This window comes from Leucoraja erinacea, chromosome 7 (genome assembly GCF_028641065.1).
Source record: "Leucoraja erinacea ecotype New England chromosome 7, Leri_hhj_1, whole genome shotgun sequence".
In the NCBI taxonomy this organism is placed as follows: domain Eukaryota; kingdom Metazoa; phylum Chordata; class Chondrichthyes; order Rajiformes; family Rajidae; genus Leucoraja; species Leucoraja erinaceus.
Window position 1 is genome coordinate 27,595,055 of NC_073383.1, and position 15,319 is coordinate 27,610,373.

Sequence of the window (15,319 nt, forward strand, 5' to 3'; positions counted from 1 at the left end):
GTAATGTTAATTAAGGAAGAACACTAAAGTGGTTACTGCTTTTGAAGAGCATGAAGGAAACCAGGAAACCAGGAACCAACAGAGAATTTAATTTGGGTTGGACAAAACAGATGTATTACAACTTACCTGAACAATAGTGGTTGGAGCTGGAAAAATATTAAATAAAATGCATAAGAATGATTGAATAGGAGAAACATTTTATAATGTTATGAGGAAACAAGTTTAATGCGTGATTTTTGTTTAAGTACTTTATCATAAAGCATCTTCAGTATAAATATTCTAATAGCATTTTCTTGCATGCAAGCTCATGTGCAAGGGAGAGAATTAGTGAAGAAAAGCTTTCGAGCGATTTCTATAATATATTTAAATAGAATATTATCTCGGAACTATAAACTAAAAAAGTAATAACGTTTCTTAAGATTTTCAGTTAGGTTGATGTTTGTACAATAGGAGCTAATATAACAACCATATAAATTATTTGCTTTAATTCTCTTCTATAGATTTGATTTTATCCAGATAAACTATTGTGTTCTGTTCAAAAGCACATTTTTTGTTTCAATTTTCTTGAAATAATAATTCTAAATTCTAATGTTGGACAATGAGAAGCCATCTTTTGACATGAAATATTACAGGTGCACAACCTTTTATCCGAAAGCCTTGGGACCAGACACTTGTCGGATTTCGGACATTTTCGGATTTCCGAATGGAAGATTTTTAGTGTAGATTAGGTAGGTAGCGCGGGCGGCTTGAAAAGTCTGGAGCTGCTGCCTCCTCCCGGGAGACCGGGAGAATCATTGCATAAATGTTAGTCAGTTAGTTTGGAGGGATTTTATGTGGTGGTGGTGGAGTAGGGGTGAAGGGGGAAACTTTAATTCTTAGTCCCCTACCTGGTCGGCGACTCCCAACCTCGCGGAGCTGGGTGCTCCGTCCGGCCGCGGGCGGCGCCGGTTGCAGCTCCGACCCCGGCAACTCTACCCCTGGCTGCGCGGCTCCAAATCCAGCGACGCCCCGCGAATGTTGGGTCGGCGGCCACAGCGCTCCGGAGCTTGCCGCACGGCGACCCGGTAAGGCATTGCCCGCTCCCTGCTGGTGTCCCAGCGCTGCGACGCCGCCAACTCCCAACATTCGCGGAGCTGGGGCGTCCGGCCACGGGCCGCGCTGGATTTGGAGCGCCTCGCAGCCAGGGGTAGAGTTGCCGGGGTCGGAGCTACAACCGGTGCCGCCTGCAGCCCCACCGGCCACAGCGCTGCGGAGCTTACTGCACGGCGACCCGGTAAGGCATTGACCGCTCCCCGCCTCTCCGACCAGGTAGGGGACCAAGAATTAAAGTTTACCCCTTCACCCCCCCTTCACATAAAAGCCCTCAAAACTAAATGACTAACATTTAAGCAATGATTTACAGATGTTTTAAGCGTCTCCCGGTCTCCGGGGAGGAGGCAGCCGCTACAGTAGTACAGACCTGGGTTGACCGTGGGTCGTTTCGGGTCAAGTTTGGCGCAAAACGCGAGCTTTGATGCGCAGATGACATCTGGAAAAAATGGCCGGTTTTCGGGGTTTTTCGGTTTCCGGAACACCGGATAAAAGGTTGTGCACCTGTACATGTAACTTTTTACATGTACATATAACTTTTACAGTAAATTAAATTAAGAGCACTTGCCTGTTGGTACTTCTGCCACAGTGGTGCTTACTCCTGGCTGTTGAAATAAAAGCAATATATTAATATCAAAATAATATAAACTGCATTCATAACAACTAATAACATATTGTACAATTATGTCAATTCATAGTGGTGTATCCTCACAAAAGATAAAGACAAAAAGATGAAAAATGATAGGTATGCTGAAAAAAAAGAAAATGGAAGTACTGAGACCTGAATGAAAAAGGAAGGAGAAACTATGCCGTTGAATAAGAGGAAGAAAACAAAACGACTAGATGAGAGACAATTCAAGAAGTATCGTACAGTCCAAAGTAATGATATATTCACTAAAAATGAAAACCAATAATGTGCCGAGGAACAGATATTCAAAGGGAACTGTACTACCTAATTCAAAGAGAGGAAGAACAGGAGACCAATGCAAGAAGTGGGAAAACAAGAGAAAAATGAGATAGAAGAACACAGAAGATAAAGAACCAAGATGATGAGAGTGGGTGGGCTGTGGGGAGGTTGTCAGGCAATCTAGTCAAATTAGAAGGTAAGTGTGCACACCAGTAAGGTTGCAGGGAAAAATGTATTGTGAAAGAGGGATGGCTTAATGAGGGAGAGTATGCCAATGAGTTGATAAGAAAAGATGAACCAAGGGAGTGGTAAGGGAATTGGGAAAAAGTAAGTAAGGTGGTAAACTCTGGCAAGAGGTGGAGGGGAGTGGAGTGTGTGGGATTGAGGAAAGAAACCAGCTGGATGGAAGAGAAAAGCAGCAAGAAGCAGGGGTTGGGTTGGTGGAATAAAATGGGCAAGAGTGGGGGAGGGAGTGGGAACAGTCAAGAGCAAGGGTGAAAGTCCAGAGACTGGAAAAGGACTGGAAAGGACAAAAAAAAAAAATGGGAGATGTTGGGAAGAGAGGAAATGAACAAAAGAGACTGTGTGCCTGGGTGTAAAAATGACAAAAAAGAAAGTGGGGTAAGGGAATCGGTCAATAAAACTGGAGAGATGGGAGAATACAGAGACAAGCAAGATAAATATGAGATGGAGGCGGTATCCAGTTTGGGGATGTTCATGGGAAATCAGAGAGAGGCAATGGGAGGAGAGGAGGCTGGCAATAAGAATAGTGGAGGGGAACATTGATACGCTAAGGGAGTTGAACAATGACATGGATATTGGAGACTGGGAGGTGGAAACGTCCCACAAATGACTGGGGGTGTGGGGGGAATGGAAAGAATTTGCAACAGGAATGTGAGCAGAAACTACAAGGACAATCTGAAGAAGGGTCTCGACCCGAAACGTCGCCCATTTCCTTCGCTCCATAGATGCTGCCTCACCCGCTGAGTTTCTCCAGCATTTTTGTCTACCTTTGATTTTCCAGCATCTGCAGTTCCTTCTTAAACAAGGATAATTGGAGTCAGGCTAATACTGGCAAGAGAGAGTGTGCAAGTTTACAAAAAAAGTGACGGATATGTGGTTATACCAGCTACCAGACTGGAATAAGCTGGAAGGAGGAAGTGAGGAGGAGAACAATGCACTCTGGAATTCAACATAGGATTAAGCTGGCAGCACTTTGTTCAAAGACTGCACAGAAAAGCTAAGAAAAGAACGCACAAGGCAGAGATAAAAAGAAAGATGTCCAATATTCATAAAGAGATGAGAAACCCTGCTAATGGCAATGGGAGAAGCTGAGCGAGGCTGCCATTTCAAGTGTTTAGCCCTGAAGACCGAAATGTGCAGTTAGAAGTTCAATGAAGTCATTATAATATCAAGGTCAACCAACATATGTATAAATACCATCACCTTAATTAATGACATGGCTGTTGTTAAGACACTGCTCAATACACCACACCCCCATCACTCACCAACACACAATTCGCAAACCAACATTCATAAATCACATTCATAAAACACACGCATTCACTTAGCTATTGAGCCACGACAGACATCATCCCACACACATTGCATGGTGCTCAATAACACAATTGCTCTCTCCCGTCACAATGAAGCATATGCAACAGTGGCTGCTGCACCACACTGACCTTAAAGGAGAATTACTAAAGTAATTGCAGTGATCATTATCAAAATCATGGCAAATTAAACTGAACATAAAAATGGCAGTATCTTCATACCCACTCCCTCTCCTCACTCTCTTATCCCTCAGTCCAGTCTTTGATTTACAAAATAAAGCTGGTCTAAACATTCATCTTAATGTTAATATTATTCTCATAAGTAGACCGTAGCTTTTAAATATTGAAGAAGTATATATTTGTGGAAGAATAAGGCAGTGAAGTTACTAGTTAATATACACAGCGCTTAAATATCAGCATAGCAGGTAATCAGGATGTTTGTACAGAGATCGATGCCTCTACACGCGATGAGACACCAAACTTAAATAGAGATCAGGGGCATAGGAAAACAATAGCTTGGCTACCAGTTCCCAGAAGATGCACAAAAGGTATGGTGCAGAGAACTCAAATTAGCCTAATGTTGGTGGCTGAGAGATCCATTTAATTAAACATTCTGTCCATTGCCAGGCCAGCATGAAACCCTGAGTGCACCGTCAAGGAGCATCGATGAGTCCAAGCACCAACCTTGCAAAGAGCTTTGCACAGAGTTTGCAGCCTATCCTTTCCAGTATGGAAGTGGTAAGCAACTCCATTACACTTGTGGGCCCAACTAAAATTCAGCCTTTTTATGGCTGATGTCTTGTATGCATTGCAGCACATGCAATACTGCTGTGGAAGCTTAGGGTTTCTGACATACGAGTTCAGCATGCCTCTGTGCAAAAATCACAAATCTGATCACCAGATGAGTTTGTTGAGCATCAAAACAATTTAGTAATCTGTCCTTCAACAGAGTGCTAGTATTGCTGAGACACCGTCACAGGACGATGACTGTAGTTTCAAGGATCACAAATCGGATTTTCCCTTTCTCAACGGACAATAGAAGGCGCAACCCTACCAATGACATTGCACCAATGTCCTTAATGTTGCCAATCATGCAGCCAGGCTAGATGCTGCTGTCCGCTCCTAAGAGACAACAGTCCCAACACAGTCCTTTTGCCCAGTACTTTGAGATCCTCCTTCAGGGTTATTTGCAATCTCAACAGAAAGCCAGCAACTTTCAACCCACGGCAAAGCTGTACTACAACAATATATGACACACGGAGGACAAGCATTATGGGAATGCAAAAGATTAGTTAACATTTTTATGCAATTTGGCAAGCTTTTATTTTAAAAATTTGATTAGGTATTTATTTTGTGTTGGTTTTATTTGTATGTTGTGGCAAAGCATACATTGTGGCTAGCAGCAACAGAAGCATTGTTGGTGAATGGAGCATTGGAGTCATGTTTTCTGGTATCGCAATCAGAGTCACAGACTTGTTGATTAGTAAAGGTCCCTCATCCTTTACTAATAAAGTTACATCATCCTTTAGTCTTCATCTTTTTCTTAGTCTTTTTCTTCCTTTTCCTGCTCCACAGCTGTACACCTTGCAGCTGATGGCAAGGTCTGAGCCCTGATGGCAGCAATGTTGTGCCACACGCATCAGACTACGACAATCTGTGACATTTGCACTGCAGAATTCTGCAGGGGTCCTCCAGAATAGTCCAGGCAGAAAAAGCACTATCTCAACATGGCACTGAAGTATTCGGTCACATTTGTTGCATGCGTGTTTCTCACTTGCATGGAGACGTGCAACACTCCTGTGCCATGTTTTCCACCGAACACCTTCGTCGCTATCTAATTTGATTTGATCTGCGATCCAAATGCAGATGATGTGGCAGAAAGCACCCAGACCTATCACTGACCATTGTGATGGGTTGCGCACCAGATAGATTCTAGGCTACTGTACACCTGAGAGCAGACTTGCAGCATCCATACTGCAGTGGATGTCACCTGAACAACGGGGAAGCCTATGTTCCTGGTGAAACCACATGGTTCCTCTGCCTGCTGCTCTCTGCTTGGAGAGCAAAATGTTTCAAAAAAGCTTTGAATATTGTGTTAGTGTCCACCACAATACAAATTGGATGCAGACTGTGGGATGGTGCAAATATTTCCAGCTCAGAGAATCCAAGTACATAAAAGCTGGTGGGCACTCTGAAACGATTTGCAACAGTCCTTATATTATTCTGAGGTTGCAGTTGTGGCATCAGAAGTTGCAGTTTATAGTGAGGATATTCATACTGAAGCGCAAATGTCTATAGCATAGTTCCCATTAAAAACTGTACCGTAAGCATCTTAGATGGACATAGTTTCCTGCTGATGTCCCTTCATCCCCTCGTCTACTACCTTGCTCAGCCTGCCTTCATTGATCTTTCCAATTCATGCCATACTTCAAGAGGAATACATTCTATTTTATCTATATTTCTAAATAAACATTTTGAGCAGAGGTACTAAAGTTATGCCAAACTCGCTCAGCATGTGCCACACCACTTCCTATAAATATTTACAGCTTTATAGTAGTTGAGAAAGCAACAAACACTTGCCAATTTGAAGCAACATCCAGGAGAAATCAATGATGAACAATTATCATCCGGTAATAGATGATTTACGTACCAAAAGTGGGAAGAAGTAGATTAAAACTAAAAAAAATCATTTTGCCAGTTAACAAATGTACGTTACAAAAGACAATAGGGTTGCTCAGTATAGTTTTGTGAGGCATGCCCTTCTTGGTGCTGAACATATGCGAGGTTGACCAGGTGTACCGATTGGTGCCACGGGTTTCAACATGACAGCTCTAGTATCCCAATTGAAAACACAACTAATTTACTCAGCCTGCCTCAGGCAGGTCTTACCATCACACATGCTAATGTCCCTCACCAAGAAGGCAGTTAGGGTAGCTCACATAACAAATGTGCACTGATGTACACAACACTGAACTCACAGGGCTCAAATAGCCCGCAGAATCACATTTTGTGCAATTGCAAATAACCTAGGTACAGCAAAGAAGGGAACGCCACACCATCCAGGATTAAATTTCTGTTTTCAATTTAACCAGGAGAGCTCAAAACAAAAGTCTGAAGAAGGGTTTCGGCCTGAAATGTTGCCTATTTCCTTCGCTCCATAGATGCTGCTGCACCCGCTGAGTTTCTCCAGCTTTTTTGTGTATCTTTGAGCTCAAAACATTAACTGATTGATTAGTTGATGAGTAAATAAAATAGTCCGTAATTCTTTAAAAATAATTCAATGAGCACAATGTGTAGAACGAAAAATAAGCACAGAGCGTTAATTAATCTTTTTTTTTTAAATGAGGTTGAAAAATAAACAAAATACACAAATATCACATAAATAGAAAACTCACAAGGGTATATGGGATTTTACATCCTACGGGAGCTTGTTAAAAAAGTACCAGTTTCATTACAATAAAAGCAGAAAAATGCAGGATATACACAGCAGAATAGCCAACATCACTGGAAAGTGAAACAGATTTAATATTTCAGAGTGATAAACTTTCAACAGAATTCATGATCAAACATTTTTATGAAAGGGTATCAACTTGAAAAAAAATCATCTCTTTTGCAACTGATGTTGCCTAACCTGATGAGAGTTTCCAACAATTTCTGGTTTTATTTCATATTTCCATGACTTGCAATTTTTAATTTTGCTTTCTGGCTAGTTTTATATTGCGTATTTCTCATAAATTTGTTAGCGAAACAAGATGAGGCGTATGATAGAGAGCAAAGTTGCAGTTTCGTTAAATATGCTACACAAACCATGTAAAAAATAAATTCTCTTATTTGAAATATATACAATAGCTAAAACAGATTATAACTAGAATATGCTATTTTTAGTGGACTCAGCTGAAGATCTTGACATTATGGGTCAACGAATATTGAAATAATATTAGTGGGAAGCTGTCACTCAGGGCATTTGCACAATGCCTCCAAGCATCGCTATCGCCAACCATGGTTCCAAATCTTTTCGCACCCATTTAAACGTACCCTGAAGATGTACTGTTTCTGCAAAAAAAAATTTGCAAAGAGTCAGATGAATCTATGGCCAAACTATATTTAGTGTAATTTCACTTAATACTTTAACAAGTGGGCTCAGGTGTTCTGTGAAAAAGTATACAACTAAGAGGGGGAGTTGTAATGGAATGGAGACTAAAAAAAACTGCTCCTATATCGTTAGATATTTAAGGGTATTAACAAATACCACAAAAACAAAGATGTTTTACCGGAGGTGCACTTGCTTGTATGGGGGCAGCTGGCATACGAGACATCATCATTCCTGCCATCAGAGGGGGCATCATTGCTGGCATCTTCAGAATATAATAAAATAGATAAAACGATTAAAACATTTATATTTTAGGCCAAAAGTATGTACGAATTAGCAGACCAACCAGAACATAAAATTGGATGATTCAGTGTGCCACAAAAAAAAGTTACCTGTCCCATTGGTGGTCCACCCATTGGAGGAATCATTGGTGGCATCATACCCGGTGGCAAAGGTGGCATATTCGGTGGTCTCTGGACAATAGGTGGCATGCCCATGGGTGGAAAAGGTGGTGGCATACCTGGCGGTCCCATCTTAAGAGAAAAGCATGGATATTTTCAACATTAACATTACAAAATAAAAGTAGAGTGAAACACCTGCAGCTGACACCACCTTGCATCAATACTTACAAATGGTGGTGGAATCATGGGAGGGGCATTTCCAAAAGATGCTGGTTGTCCTGGACCATTTGATGTATCTGATGTTGACTGATATAAAACAAAACAAGATCAATAATGCACATTTGTGCGTAAACCAATCAATATGGTATGACTTGAAAGCCACAGACTGCATGTCACCAAAATATTTTAAATTGGAATCAATGGAATGTGTTTGATTATGTTGTATTGTTTGCGTGATGCTCATAAATTAGATGCCTCTGTGGTTCCTGATACAGTAAGCCAAAATATTAATTATCCTTAGTGCAATCAGGCACAACACCAATGTATTTTAACGTCATCCAAAATGGCAATCGGATGACTGGCGTGACTTAGACCAGAAGACAACTTGTGCAGCGGGTGTAATGATATTTTGCAAGGTGTTCAACTACTGCGAGAAATGCAAGACTGTCCAAACATGATTGGAAATTAAAATTGCTATTCGTAATATTGAGCAGTTTGTTAGGAAGCATGATTCCCTTGCCTTTTTAACATTTGAGCAAAGAATATCAGTGCTGTAGATTTCAAAATTATGTGCAACTGAAGTTGTCAATCCTTGCATAAGATCAATCATTCTTTAGTGCACCTGCAACTGACTCATCTAATAAAGAAGAAATAAACTATTTCCTGGATTTAATGTATAACATCCCTACTCAAAGATATTTGCATATGGCAGTTTATTGAAAAAATATTTTGGGACCTCGAATCAGGAGCTTTATCAGAGGAAAACTTGACCTCGATCATTTTGATGGTATGATCTTGGAATGAAATTCCACTGGACTTTAGGAGTTCCAAATAGATAAGATTTCAAAATTTTGAAGGAAAAGAGATGGTGAAAGTAATCCAAGCTCTCTCCTTATCCATAATATCTAGTTCAAACAGGTTCAACAAATGGTACACATTACAATTCAGCTTTTTCTTTAGAAATGAAGAGCAAATTATATCTTTACCAATACAGATCCTACTTATCAAACCATACAAAACACAAACAAATATTGTTTTCCATGGACTGTGCAGCATAGAAAAAGACTAAGTCAGATGCCTGTTTAACATTCACAAAAACGAACTAAACAAGCATGGCAGTGATGTAAACACATTACTGGATGAGTAAGCTTTTGTTCTCGCATTGTACAAATGGTGAGGATGCTTGATGAGAAACTTGTCTGGTCTTACTCAAAAACTAAATCATCGAAAGCAGGTTTGACTGATTGGGACATGGATGGAAAAATATAGTTTCCACAGATAGGTGACCAAATCAATTCAGCATAACTCCAAGCTTCCACTGCATCAATATTCACGGCCTATAACTTTTGCGATGTAATAAAGGTGAAAATAAACATTTTAAATGGAAAAAATACACCAACATGTTAAGCAACAATGGTAAATGACTTGGCAGTTCCAGCATATTTTGTTTTATTTAAAATTTCTAGCATTTGCAAAATAACCTTTAAGGTAACACCATAGCCTATTTCTGAGCTCATGGCTAAGAATAATTTAAAAAATCAGTACAAGGCAGTGCAATGCAGTAACCCATATTTATAGGAACAGTTACAAACTTTCAATCCATATATCTTTATTATTTGGAGATTGGAACAATATTTGGCAGTGTCTCTGTGCTCAGTGCTCGGTGTCCCTTTTAAGTACTCTGGCATCACACAAATTCAGAATGGTGTTGCAAAGTACAAGACATTCATGAAGCATAAATCTATAACCATCAATAGCATTAACCAAAAATATACAAATACAACAGTATTTTCTGCTCTGGTAACAATGACAATAATGAATCCAATTGCAAGGACAAACCAAAAGGATTTTACTCCTTTAATTTTTTTTTGTAACAGCCTTGCTACCAAAACAAAAGCCTGCATTTCACCTCCCATAACAGCCAGGAATTTCAGAATTTCTGCGTGCCAGATTCCCGCAACTATTCCCGGATAACTGCTAGAAAATAACTAATTGAACCAGTTTCTGTGGCTCCATTCATTAAGAGGGTTGTTAAGTAAAGGACACATTGAATTAATTGAGTCAACCTCAATGCATGGCATTATTTGTGTCCTTAGTGTTTTTGTAAAATATGAAAGGAAAAAATGTTTTACAATAAGTTTTGAAAGTATGCAAATGTCAAATGGAAACATAAGGACCTGGTTGCCAAAATATTTGTAAGAGTTTGCCCTGTGCAAAGCAGGGTCTCATCAAACATACAAGAACCGGAGATTCAGGAAATTCCTCCTAGAAGATCCCTGTATTAGACCCAGCAGATCCAAATATCAATGTCTTAAAAAGTCTTAAATTCATAATTTCATATCAGTGCAGTCTAACTAAACAAAATATGCTTACTTGCAAAATAAATAGGGCATTACAGATCATTAGAATGGGCACAAAAGTGAGAGCAATCCATTTAGCCTGTCAGCAGGCAACTCATTAATTATTAAACCTCAACTTTAGCATACATCCTTGTTGCTGGTTGCCAACCTATGCCATAGAAAATAATTAAGCAATGAGCTCTCTTACTTCAGGCATAATATTTTTTATTGCACGTATTTGGGTTCTCTATACAATGCCACTTGGGCCCGCCTAAGAGCAAGTATCTGTGGACAAAAAGGCTGCCACCAAAATGTGCCAGAATTAAGAGATCATGTGAGGATACAATTCACCCAGGGTTATATAACAACTGCATAACAATTCAAATTTCCCATCCATCCTCTTTAAAGCTAGAGAAATACAAAGGATATAAATAAGATGGAACTTTTAGTCAGACTAAAGAATGAAACAATAAATCCTAGATCAGAATTCCTAAAGCAAGCAGAAAACTCTACTTCCAGGCGTTCACAGGCCCTATCCCCGAACTCTACCTCCGCTACATTGACAACTGCCTTGGTGCTACCTCCTGCACCCATGCAGAACTCACAGACTTCATCAACCTCACCACTAATTTCCATCCTGCACTCAAATTCACTTGGACCATCTCCGACATCTCCCTACCATTTCTAGATCTCACCGTCTCCATCACAGGAAACAGACTATTGACTGACATCTACTACAAACCTGACTCCCATAGCTATCTTGACTACACTTCTTCCCACCCTGCTTCTTGTAAAGACTATCTTCTACTCCTAATTCCTCCATCTGCCGCATCTGCGTCTTCATTCTTTAGGAAATGGGGGTTCCCCTCTTCCATCATAGATGAGGCTCTCACTAGGGTCTCCTCGATATCCCGCAGCTCTGATCTTACTTCCCCTCCCCCCATTCGTAACAAGGTCAGAGCCCCCCTGTCCTCACCTTCCACCCCATCAGCCGTCGCATACAGCACATAATTCTCCAACATTTTCGCCACCACAATCCCACTACTGGCCACATCTTCCCATCTCCATCCCTTCCTGCTTTCCGCAGAGGCTGTTCCCTCCAAAACTCCCTGGTCAACTCGTCCCTTCCCACCCAAACGTCCCACCCCCTCCCCAGGTAATTTCCCTTGCAACCGCAGGAGATGAAACATCTGTCCCATTACCTCCCTCCGCGACTCCATCCAAGGATCTAAATAGTCTTTCCAGGTGAGACAGAGGTTCACTTGCACCTCCTCCAACCTCATCTACTGTATCCGCTGTTCCAGATGTCAATTTTTCTACATCGACGAGACCAAGCACAGGCTCGGCGATCGTTTCACTGAACACCTCCACTCAGTCAGTCTTAACCTACCTGATATCCCGGTGGCTCAGTACTTCAACTCCCCCTCCCATTCCTAATTTGACCTTTCTGTCCTGGACCTCCTCCATTGTCAGAGTGAGGCCCAGCGCAAATTGGAGGAACAGCACCTCATATTTCGCTAGGGTAGTTTACACCCAGCAGTATGAACACTGACTTCTCTGACCAGATATCCCTTGCTTTCTCTCTCCATCCCCTTCCCAGTTCTCCCACTAGTCTTACTGTCTCCGAATCCATTCTATCGTTGCCCCGCCCCCTCCCCTGACATCAGTCTGAAGAAGGGCCTCGACCCGAAACGTCGCCCATTCCTTCTCTCTTAGAGATGCTGCCTCGCCCGCTGAGTTACTCCAGCATTTTGTGACTACCTTCAATTTAAACCAGCATCTGCAGTTCTTTCTTACACACAGAAAACTCTATATATCTAAAACCTTTCACATCAATAAATTTAGAGGGACAGTAAATTGTGTTACGCAATCACCAAGGTGCAAAACAGTGGCAGTAGATTGAACACAGCAAAATGGAGATGAACGTGAACAATAGAAAAAGACAAAACAAAATCATATTATTTCAGGGGGAAAAAAACTAGGAACTGTAAAAGCAGAGATTTGGTACTGCAAATACAGTAATCACCAAACCCAAGCACACTAATCACTAAAACCAAGTACACAAAAAAAATCATAAAAGTTGAATACATTTTATCTAAACTGGATTGTGAGACTGAGAAAGATATTTTGCTTCAGTTTTGTGGGAATCTTTAGTGCACAAAGGCAAGATAGGTCAAATTGCTTACCTCCAAAATCTAAACACCCAGATCAGATTTTTACCAGTGGGGTGGAGGGATGGAGATACTCTGCCCTCAATTATTTATATCCAGATGAGGGAATGTTTAATGTGGATAATGAGTGGTTATGACACAACAGTGCCCACTCCAAGAATATAATCCAACCATGGAGTGCTTCAAGTAGATTAGAAACTAAAGGGAGCTTCGAGGAGATTGTCTACAAAATATGGTTCTTTTCAAAAACACAACAAACCAGCAACACCATGTGCCTACTATAAGATGAGTAAAATAATTGAACTTAATTACATTCCCAATAAAATCTTAAATGAAAGATCACAACTAATCCACCACCTCCCCGATTTAAAGAACCTACGCTGTAGAAACCCGTACAAAGTTACACATCTATTTCCAGAAGTTGATGAATACAATGCCCTTAACCGGCTATTGACTAGAGTCAAAGTGATGTTGAATTTTAGGTATTGACAGTAAAAGAACAATGGGGAAAAAGTGGGATGCAGTATCATGTCAAGAAAGCTTAGATGATTACTGAGATGGACACATCATGATAAGTCAAATAAACACTTAGATTTTATACTTGTGACTTGGATTCAGGAATTTAATACAAATTGGTCATCTTTGCAGATGATCTTGTATATGGATATAAGATATTCAGCAACATATCATGAACATTTTGCTCAATTAAATTATAGAATTGTATAAAAATCATATGGAAAGAAAACATTCAACCCAAATAATATGTTGATCTTTCTTATAAATGAACTAAGGAACTACTGATTTAAACTAAGTAAGAGATAATTTAAATATACACCTTGAAGCGGTTGACAAGTCTGTACTCCTGGTTACAGCAGCAGAGGAAAAACTCAAATTATCCAAGATGTTGCACTCGGGGTTTTTAGAGACTGATGGCTTTCAGGCTGGTCAATTATATTTTGAAGGGTATAAATCCACTTGAGATATTTGTGTTGGCATTCTACATTTGATGTATACTGAAGATCTTCATTTTTAGTATGATTCCGTGGTGGTTATTTATATTTGACATATAGTCGTAACTAATATAACAATCTGCAATTATGTAAACATGTTTTATACAGCCAGAAAGCTGCAATCAGCTAATATTGATAGCAAGCTAAATGGGATCATCCTGCTATTTCTTGTGTTATTGCAATGCAATAACACAAGAAATAGCAGGATGATCCCATTCAGCTGAATTTGTTCTACCATTCAATAAGACGATTATGGCTGATCTTTAAACTTATCACTGCTTTCTTGCACTATATATCTTTTGACCTCCTCCATATCCCAAGAACTGTCAATCCCAATTCTGAGGACAGAATTTCAACATTCCTCCTGGGTAGAAGATTCCAAACCTTCAGGGTTTTCATCGTATCTCAGTCCTTACATTGGGATGTTGATAATTAACACTTTATTTTGAGACTGATCCTCAAACCTAGGCACCCAGCTCAAGCTCAGTAAGAATTTTGTGTACTTCAATGAGCCATTCTCTAAATTCAGGCAAGTAAAATATATTTAAAGATAGGCTTTAAAACAAGTGTTTGAAAAACAAAAAAACTATCAGTTGGTACTCGATACCTACTGACATACACACATATTATTCTACATACATGTATACGGAATACATATAGTTATATATTTATGTAATTGTTGGCTATTCTGTACACGATTTGTTAAAATTACGTATGTACACAAACTTTATTAGTGAATATACAGTACGTACAATTTATTTTCATTCATTTCAACTTGCCATTAGTTTTGTCTTTCATCAAATCAACTCATCTTGAACACAGCATACAATAATCTGCTGCCAAACTGCAAAGAGGGAATTACTCCTTGGATCTCCCAGTCTAAGATCACTACGGGTTATTGCATTCATATTGCGTGGCCAATGTATGCATCGTTTATCAACAGCAAAGAAAAACAAATATTGCACAGAAGGGTTTATTATGAGACCTGACCACCATCAAGTTGAAAGCCGACTCCTATTCCACCGCCATCGCACACATACACATTCACACACCAACATTTTGTTTCATTCATTAAGAGATGCGTGAGAGCAGCCTGTTAACCCGCTTAGAGCCGCACCCGTCAGGGATTGATGGAGAGCCCGAGCAGGCAGCCGGGGGGGCTCGGCTCGGCTGCGGCCTCCTCGCCCGCCTATTCCCACACGCGGTGCAGTTGCGGGGAGAGAGGCCGGGCCGGGGCTGTGCAGGTCGCCGGGCTCGCTGCAAGCCGAACCGTGATGCCGGCGGGCCGGACTGGGCTCTCCCCGCTCTTACAATGGCCCCCGGGCTGCCGTGCGCTGCGCTGCGCCGGCTCTGCCGCACTCACCATGTTCTCCACTCACTCCGGCTCCGGCTCCGGCTCCACTCCGGCGCGGCCCTGGCCCTGGCCCTGGCGACGCGCCGCACCAACGCGCCGTCCCATTGGCTGCCCGGCAGCAAAGGTCAGAGGTCGCGCCCGCCCGCGCAACCACAGGCGAGCCCGCCACCCAGCAGGCCGCGGTCT

General features: G+C 41.0%; 1 protein-coding gene across 2 annotated transcripts in view; it reads right to left on the reverse strand.

The window, feature by feature from the left end:
• prpf40a (PRP40 pre-mRNA processing factor 40 homolog A) overlaps positions 1 to 15,276 on the reverse strand; it is a 52,631-nt gene extending 37,355 nt beyond the window's left edge. For both annotated transcript variants that reach the window (XM_055638077.1, XM_055638075.1), the window contains exons 1-7: positions 15,143 to 15,276; positions 8,269 to 8,346; positions 8,032 to 8,172; positions 7,821 to 7,904; positions 7,585 to 7,602; positions 1,658 to 1,694; positions 127 to 146 (exon numbers count right to left, since the gene is read on the reverse strand). In XM_055638077.1, the coding sequence (XP_055494052.1) occupies positions 127 to 146; positions 1,658 to 1,694; positions 7,585 to 7,602; positions 7,821 to 7,904; positions 8,032 to 8,172; positions 8,269 to 8,346; positions 15,143 to 15,145 (381 nt within the window). In that variant the 5' untranslated portion in view covers positions 15,146 to 15,276. The remainder of the gene's footprint in view (positions 1 to 126; positions 147 to 1,657; positions 1,695 to 7,584; positions 7,603 to 7,820; positions 7,905 to 8,031; positions 8,173 to 8,268; positions 8,347 to 15,142) is intronic.
• Positions 15,277 to 15,319: the final 43 nt, after the last annotated feature.